General features: G+C 51.5%; 1 protein-coding gene and 1 pseudogene across 2 annotated transcripts; one reads left to right on the top strand and one right to left on the bottom strand.

Annotated features, from left to right (window-relative positions):
* Positions 1 to 541: 541 nt before the first annotated feature.
* On the top strand, positions 542 to 2,229 carry LOC114448777 (DNA-directed RNA polymerase III subunit RPC7-like). 2 transcript variants are annotated; one of them, XM_028425949.1, is made up of 7 exons: positions 542 to 701; positions 780 to 909; positions 1,034 to 1,102; positions 1,284 to 1,340; positions 1,456 to 1,553; positions 1,776 to 1,898; positions 1,973 to 2,229. In XM_028425949.1, exons 1-7 carry the CDS (start codon positions 588 to 590, stop codon positions 2,057 to 2,059), a joined length of 678 nt encoding a protein of 225 aa, XP_028281750.1. In that variant the 5' UTR covers positions 542 to 587; the 3' UTR covers positions 2,060 to 2,229. The 2 variants fall into 2 exon arrangements, with proteins under 2 accessions (XP_028281750.1, XP_028281749.1); XM_028425948.1 differs by having other exon boundaries at positions 1,456 to 1,646.
* A 2,095-nt stretch (positions 2,230 to 4,324) lies between these two features.
* LOC114448244 (thioredoxin-interacting protein-like) lies at positions 4,325 to 7,522 on the bottom strand (annotated as a pseudogene).
* Between the last annotated feature and the right edge of the window lie 930 nt (positions 7,523 to 8,452).

Raw genomic sequence — 8,452 nt, 5'->3', positions numbered from 1 at the left:
AGTCTGAACAGGAAGTGACAGAAACACTCACGTCCTGATAGATCCAGTCATGGGTTAATAAGTGCACAGATAAGCTACACTACATGCTGTGAGTCGTGCATCTGTTCTAGATTTATTCTTCTTTAAATCAGTTTTTCCTTCTCAAACTGCAGAAATAATTTAAAAGGAAGTCAAAAGATTTTAACAGTCGTCACAGCTTTTTAGTTTTGTGAGATAATAACTTATGATCCTCGACTACTAACAAATGTTTAAAAGAATTAACCCTAAAAAATACAGTTCGGTTCTTTTTAACTTTATTTACTGTGCCAACATCTAAACCTGTCCACTGTCAGATTAGGTCAGATCCAGTCATTCCCATCATGCCCTGAGGCTGCGACACAACTCTGACCTGCATGAAAAATTCCCCAGCCTGGGATGAATAAAGTATTTCTATTGTATTCTATGCAGTGTGTATGATGGGTCGATGATCAGCTCTGTGAAGTCCTGCTGTCACTGCAGGTCTGATATTTTACTTCTGTTTGGATTCAGATCCTCCCGACCACCCTGACCCCGCCCAGAAACCTCTGTGTGTCTGAGCAGCAGCAGCGATGGCGCGTCGTGGGCACGGCCGCAGGATGATGGGTTTTGGTGCTGATTCGGTCTCCATCGCCAGAGGAGACGCGCTGCCTCCAACCATGCAGCAGCCCACGCCCGTGTATCCTGTAAGGCAACACACAGAGAGATGATTGGCTGTTCCTGCTGTAACCGTAGACGTAGCTGACTGTGCTGTTGTTGTTCAGGCGATGGAGCAGAAGCCCCTCCCGCTCACAGGAGGGGAGGAGGCGGAGTACCTGCTAGCTCTGAAGCAGGATTTCAGAGGAGCCATGAGGACTCTGCCAGGCTTCATCCAGCCTGCTGCCAAAAAAAGAGGTCAGAGGTCACACACACTCACACTCACGTGGACATTTAATGTCCTCACAATGACCAAGTCTTACACCAAGATCAGCACAGAGAGCTTTATTGTGAAGGTCTCCTCTGTGTGCTTCCTGTCCAGATGTGGAGCGGTACTCGGATAAATATCACAGCAGCGAGCAGACGGACGGCCTGCCGGACTGGACCATAGGTGAGACGCCCCACTGACCTGTAACCATGGTAACTGCTGAGAGGATGTGACCTACTGTGACCTTGCTGGAGCCAGGAGTGCTCCTCCTCGGCCCACAGACGGAGGCCTGTTTCTGTCTATATCTGTAGAAGAAGGATCATTACTAGTGTATTGTGTAACGAGCAGTCTGTGTTGTTTTTAGACTGGAAGAGATTCCCCAAAGAGCTGCGAGTCCGCATCAAGAAACCTGCCAGAGACAGTCAGTGCCTTCCAAACACACTCATTCTCAGGTGTCAGCACCTGCTGTTGTGACAGGACTGTGACCCAGGTGTGGTTCAGATGATGATCCAGGTCTTTGCTGTCGTTGTCCTCAGGCACGCCGGCGGTGGTGAGTCGGTCAGACCGAGTTCAGCCCGGTCAGAAGAAAAAGAGGAACGTCAAGGAGAAGGAGGAGGTTCTGCTCAAACTGGAGGTGAGAGCGATCGTTCAGACAGCCTCAGTCCAGCAGTCCTGGATACAACAGAACACTTCGAACTGTTCCTCTGAAGCAGGATTTGATGCACAGGTCATAACTGTGGCTAAGCTAGAGCAGGATCCAGCTCTAAGCCTGCATGGCAGAAAGAGCATAAACACCCTAAAATCACATCATTAATACCTAAACAAACATGTCTGCCGTCACTGTGTTCCGCCCCAGACACTAGAGAAGAAGGAGCAGCAGGAGAGCGAGGAGGAAGAGGAGGAGGGAGAGGAGAAGAAGAAGCAGGAGGAGGAGGAGGCTGAAGGAGAAGAGGAGTATGACGAGGAGGAGTTTGAGGAGGTGAGTCGTTTCTGTCCTGGAGCTCATTCAGTCGTTTTATTGTTCTGAGTCTCACGGCGTGTTCTTCGGCTCAGGAGACGGACTACATCATGTCCTACTTTGACAACGGAGAGGACTTTGGAGGAGACAGTGACGACAACATGGACGAGGCTATTTACTGAAACACACACACACGGACGTGATTATCTTTCACTGATCATCAGGTCTAAACCGTCCAGCTGATGAAGACCACGATGAAGGTTTTAACCAGCACTGAATGTTTTTAAACTTTTATACAAACACCTGTTTTATCTGTGAGTCCAGCTGCTGAATAAACAGCTTCACGTGTTAAGTGTCGTATCTTCTTAAAAATCAGCTGATATATATATATAGGTATATTACAGGAGGAGGGTGGAGGCACCACCCTCTTTAATCCTGGATGGAAGACAACCAGATGTAATGAGGCGTGCAGCCTGCAGGGGGCACTGACACAGCTATGAGTCTCACACTGCGTCCCTGAACACAACACAAAGCTGCCCCTCAGAGACAGTGCAGGTTATCGATGACGTCCTGTGATGCATTCGCCGCAGCGTGTAAAGACGAGCGCGACGGAGCAGCAGGGCTGTGCCGACCTTTGCCCTGCTCTCCGTCTGCAGGCTGCCACTGAGTCAGAGCTGCTGTTACCGTTAGCTCAGTGCTTCTAAATGTGGAAGCAGGAATGTGAACGGCTGACTCAGGCCCCCGGTCACTCTCTTAACAAGTGTCCACAGGACCTTCAGCCAATCACACGCCGCCTGGGAGACTCCACGGGCCGATGAGAGCGGAGGCATGCTGCTGGTCACGTAGACTGTTCCAAGAAGAAAGAGGAAGAAAAGAAGTGGGCCACGGCTAACCGGGTCAGCTGTAACATGAGGCAGAGGCATGTGCTGCACATACACAGAGCATTCTTTCACCTCTGTAAGATCAGGAGCATCCCCTCTCAGAGTGTTGTTACATGGACTAGCTCCATGATCTCTGCAGGACCTGATAGAACCGCATGCTCCTAACAGAACAGTCAGACCTCCGAGTGCAGCTTTACTTAGTAGAACGGGAGGACGAGCCTTTAGCTGTCAGGCACCACTACTATGGAACCAGCTTCAGTTCATGAGGCAGACACCACCTCCACCTTTAAGACCAGACTACACCCTCTCTGTCCAGTAAGGGGTATAACTGATAGGTCCAGGCACCTGTTGACATGGCCTCAGCCACAGGTAGAACAGGCGTCATAGGGCCGATATAACTTAACAGTTAGCAGCTGTGCTGCTGTAGACCTACGCTGTGTGTGTCTGTGTGTCTGACCTCTGACCTCTCCTCTCTCATCACTCTGGTTCATACTGGTAATTCAGCTCATGCACCGGTGCCTCTCTCTCTGTAAATTTGCATCTTCTTCCTGGTGATGTTCTGACTCCGCAGCAGGAAGTGGAAACCCACCATCAGCAGACGTGTGCCAGGCTTTCTGTGTCCGGTTTGTTTCATGTTGTTAAAGCTCTGAGATGTACTTATGTTTCTATGAATTTACACACCTGATGAAAACGTCACAGTCACTGGACACAACCCTCGGCTGCACTGTGCTGTTGTACCGTCTGTCTGATGTGAACAGCTGCAGTGGCAGTAAACAACAGGTCAGATTACACACAGTGTTATCTGGAGGACACTGCAGGGACTTGGAGGAGTCGAACCTTCAAAACAAACAAAACACCCATAAAAACATGTTGACTGCCCACACTTCACTGGGAAACCTTCCCATAGACAAACGTCCTGTCAGAGCTGAGCAGAGAGTCGACCCACCTCCAGATGGTGATGACACCTCTGCTCATTCAAACCTGAACTCACCAGAAACCAGCTGCAGACAAACCGTTCCTATTTTGGTGCTTCCAGGTGTGGTGACATGACGCCTCGGTGCGCCCCCTACTGTCAGTGCCGTGTTACAAACAGGTCACCGTCTAGTGAAAAGAAAAACAGTCGTTCAGTTCAGTGTGACACAAATAAGCGCGGAGCACCTGCTGAAGGTCTGACCCCTCACCTACCTCTGCTAACACCAACGCTGTGCAGGCGTCTATCCAACACATGGACCGACCCTCATCATGACAGAGTCAGATAAATCAACTGGTTTATGTAAGAGGCACAGAGGCTTTATTTTGGTGGGACCAGACTCACAAAGGGAAAGAAGAAGACAGATCAGATGTTTAACGCTTTTTATTTATTGAATAAAAAATAAAAAATCTCTTATTTAAAAATATACACCAATCATATGATGTAACTTCCTGTTACTAAAGTAAAACAAAAAAAACAACAACACAATCTGCACAGCAACGTATGACAACAGGCTGGAGCCACTCTGCACCGAGTCCAGCCCGGGGTCCCCTCATCGCAGCTGGACCTGATGCTGGGACACCGTCACGGGACGCGCTCCTCATGTAGTGTGTCCTCAGAGCATGTCCTCAGAAGACCTGGACGGTCTGAGGAGGGTCAGCAGAGTCCCCATCCACCTGTAGACCACAAGAAAGAAGACACGTAACCTCGTCTCCACACTGACTCATCATGTCTCAGATCACGTCTCAGATGCTTCTGCTGTCTCACCTCGCTGTATGCCGGGGGTGGGGGGTTAGTACAGTTCAGGTGCCCTCATGAAGAGGCCTCCGTCTTCGCGGTCCTCTCCGTCGTCATAGTCGTGCAGCAGCGGCCGTGCGGGGGCCCTCCACCCTCAGGTCCCTGTGGATGTTGCTGTAGCTGGGCGGTGCAGAGGGGAAGGAGGACCAGCTGCTCATGGAGTCGGCCCTGGTGCTCATGCTGCTGGTCTCCTGCTGCCGACGCCGCTGAACGGGATGGTGCCGATGACCAGTGGCAGCTCCAGGATCAGTTTCTCACTGCCAGGGATGCTCAGGTAGATCTGCGGGGGGGGGGGGGGGGGGGGGGGGGGGGGTCATTGTGATGTATGTCCTCGCTTTATCATCATGTCATTGATCTGATGACATCGTCCATGACTCACCATGAGTGTGTAGTCCACCTTGATGATGTCACAGCCGAGCAGCGTGGGCTTGAGTTTGGGCACTCTGATGGTCTTCCCCTGCCACATGTCACCACATTCCAGAGATGATGTGGTTTCCTCGGACCCGCTGGACAGCTTCTGACGCTGCACCTGGACAGGAAGCAGAAAGAAGCTCAGACCTGCTCTCAGGAACCCGGAGGTGTGTGTGTGTGTGTGCAGGTCGTCACCTTGGTGTGACCGTCGGTGACGTAGGAGTGTGTGGCGATGATGGCGGCCTTCGGAAGACGATAGGGAGCATGTGTTCTCGAACTTGGCGTTGATGTTGATGTCTTCGCCCTCGCAGAATCCCTTCTGTCAATCTGAGCGCTGATGGACACCTGACCGTCCGGGATGAACATGCAGGTGACCTTCTTCTGTTTGGAGGCCGCAGCTGGAGCCTGGAGGAGGAGGAGGAGGAGGAGGAGGAGGAGGAGGAGGAGGAGGAGGAAGAGGAAGAGGAAGAGGAAGAGGAAGAGGAAGAGGAGGAGGAGGAGGAAGAGGAAGAGGAAGAGGAGGAGGAGGAGGCGGAGGAGGAGGAGGAGGAGGAAGAGGAAGAGGAAGAGGAGGAGGAGGAGGGGGAGAAAGAGGAGGAGGAAGAGGAGGGGAAGAGGAGGGGGAAGAGGAGGAGGAGGAGGAGGAGGAGGAGGAGGAGGAGGAGGAGGAGGAGGAGGAAGAGGAGGAGGAGGAGGAAGAGGAGGAGGGGTCAGTGATATATTCAGATATAATCCAGAGTTGTGTTCTTGTTGTTCATGTTTCGTTTGTTCGACTTGTTTTGTGTGGTGTCACCGCAGCGTTAAGACAAAATGTCCTCACACTGTGTCACCTCCTCCTGCTGAGTCATGAGATTGCTGCAGATTTCCCTGCCCATCAGCACATCAGCGTGTTTTTAAAGGTTTATCTAAACGTGGCTTGCTGCTAGCTTAGCATCATGGCTACATGACCTGTGGTGCAGTGGCTGAGCCTCCTGACAGCTGCTGTTGTGTTTGGGACACGTGGACTGCTGGACGTCCTGAGCCAGCAGGTTTTCATCAGCGGAGGAAGAGCAGCACTGATGACTCAGCGCTCTCCATGAGTCTGTTCTTACATAGTTCCAGTGTTCAGCTTCTTTGCTGTGGATGCTGGATTTAAGTGGTGCTGATCCAGCCTGAGCTGCTCCTCAGTGTGTGTGTGTGTGTCTGTGTGTGTGTCTGTGTGTGTCCGGCCTCGGATCAGGCTGTGATGTGTTTCTCACCAGCAGGTCGGCCTGGTTCACGTCCAGCGGCTCCTCCACCTCGAACTCCCTCTCACACTGCAGAGCACGCTGGGAAGGCTGCTGCAACTCCGCCCGCACGTAGTACCGGACCGAGCCGAACTTCCCTTTGTAGGACGACACCAGACGGCTGAAAACAGAGCAGAGAGGGGTCAGCGGGTCGATCAATAAGCCCTGATCAGCTGAGATCAGAGAGAGAAAGAGAGAGGGGGGCGGTCAGAGGCTCACCCGGGGCGGCGGCAGCTCGAAGCCAAACTGGAAACTGAAGGTTTTAGCAGCTGGAAGCAGGAAGAAGCCGTCAGAGCCTGAACCAGAGAGGAGGCCGTTAGAGAGAGAGAGAGTCTGTGTGTGTGTGTGTGTCTGTGTGTGTGTGTCTGTGTGTCTGTGTGTGTGTGTGTCTGTGTCTGTGTGTGTGTGTGTGTGTCTGTGTGTGTGTGTGTGTGTGTCTGTGTGTGTGTGTATGTGTGTGTGTGTGTGTGTGTGTCTGTGTGTGTGTGTCTGTGTGTGTGTGTGTCTGTGGTGTGTGTCTGTCTGTGTGTCTGTGTGTGTGTGTCTGTGTGTCTGTGTGTGTGTCTGTGTGTGTGTGTGTGTGTCTGTGTGTGTGTGTGTGTGTCTGGTGTGTGTGTGTGAGTCTGTCTGCGTGTGTGTCTGTGTGTCTATCTGCGTGTCTATCTGTGTGTCTGTGTGTCTGTCTGTGTGTGTGTCTGTGTGTGTGTGTGTGTCTATGTGTCTGTGTGTGTCTGTGTGTGTGTGTGTGTGTGTGTGTGTCTATGTGTCTGTGTGTGTCTGTGTGTGTGTGTGTGTGTCTGTGTCTGTTTCTGACAGTTTGCTTCAGATGAACATAAACATGTGAGCTAGTGCCTGCTGCATGTTTCTGATTGATCAGCTGATTGATGACGTAAACATGTTTATGTTAAATATTGCAGCACTCTGATTGGCTGCACCCACATCCGGGTAAGCCCTCACCTTGGCTGAGCACCTCATCCAGCCGCACCTCCTCTTCGTACTTCAGGTACTCCACCTCCTGGCTGCGGCTCTTGCGGTTCTTCCCGCTGCGGTGCACCACGCGTGCGCAGCCGGCGGCGGTGACCCTCAGGCCGGCCAGCCTGCAGGGCTGAGCCGCCTCCAGCTGCACGGAGCCGGACAGTTTGTCCCCGCTGCAGTAGAAGGAGCGGCCGGAGTCCGAGAGCTGCAGCCGGAACACCTTCATCTTGTTGACCGGAGAGAGGACCATGACGGAGGCGGCTGTTCGGACGGTACCGGGCTGAGTGATTCTGATAATCTGCTGTTTATTCAGGAATTAGGATTAAATCAGAGAGTTTATCATTTAATAAATGATAATAATAACAATAATAAAGGGCTAATTAAACATGAGCGCAGGCGGAGTGGATGTAGTCAGCCCCGGGGGTTCTGTCGGTAAACAGTCCGAGCGCCGCTTTATACCGGAGGGGGGCGAGCCGGGTGTCCCGTTACTTTCCTTCTAAGCAGCACGTGCGCAGAGCGTGAACACACCGAGCCTCCGCAGGAGCGCGCTCTGTGATTGGTCGGCCCCGACAGCCAGCCAATCAGAGCGCAGAAAGGCCGCGTGGACAGCTAGTGAGCGCGGTGGGCGGGGCCTGAAGCTGGCGGGCCATAAATGAGAGTAAAGTTTAAATAGTAAAGTCATCAGAGTGAGAATAGAAGCACAACTACTGTAAACACACACACACACACACCATCACACTGCTCCAACACACACACACCATCACACACACACACACACACACACACACACTATGACTGGGTTAAAGGTCACGCGTGCAAATATCAATAAATGACACAGATGGAAACTTCTCAGTGGCTAACAGGGAGCTAACAGTGAGCTAACAGTGAGCTAACAGAGAGCTAACAGTGAGCTAACAGTGGAGGAGCTGATATTTAATAATGTGGGTAACACTGGCTAATATTAGCTTGCTAGCTCCCCTTCCAACCTCCTCAGGCTGATCTGGATGCTAAATTATTATATAACTGTTTATTATATAACTGTTTCCAGATTATTTCAGCATAAGTAAAACCACATCCATGCTAGGTCACAGCCTCTCACATGTGCTCTATGGTCACAGCTAGCTGGCTAAGCTAAGCTAAGATTGATAAATCATTGCATAGTGGCTAAAGCTAGGCAGCTAACCTTAGCTTGCTTGCTAATGCTATCACTGGCCAATACTAATCATTACAGATTGGATGCGTGTCATCAGGACTCAGACCTGTTTCACAGCTCCG

The sequence above is a fragment of the Parambassis ranga genome, chromosome 16, assembly GCF_900634625.1.
Source record: "Parambassis ranga chromosome 16, fParRan2.1, whole genome shotgun sequence".
In the NCBI taxonomy this organism is placed as follows: Eukaryota; Metazoa; Chordata; class Actinopteri; family Ambassidae; genus Parambassis; species Parambassis ranga.
This window is presented reverse-complemented; position numbering and strand designations above follow the sequence as displayed.

Coding starts and splice junctions, on each gene's coding strand:
- LOC114448777 (XM_028425948.1), top strand. CDS start 588: ATGGCGCGTCGTGGGCACGGCCGCAGGATGATGGGTTTTGGTGCTGAT. Junction 910..1,033: donor GCCTGCTGCCAAAAAAAGAG/GTCAGAGGTCAC, acceptor CTTCCTGTCCAG/ATGTGGAGCGGTACTCGGAT. Junction 1,899..1,972: donor ACGAGGAGGAGTTTGAGGAG/GTGAGTCGTTTC, acceptor TCTTCGGCTCAG/GAGACGGACTACATCATGTC.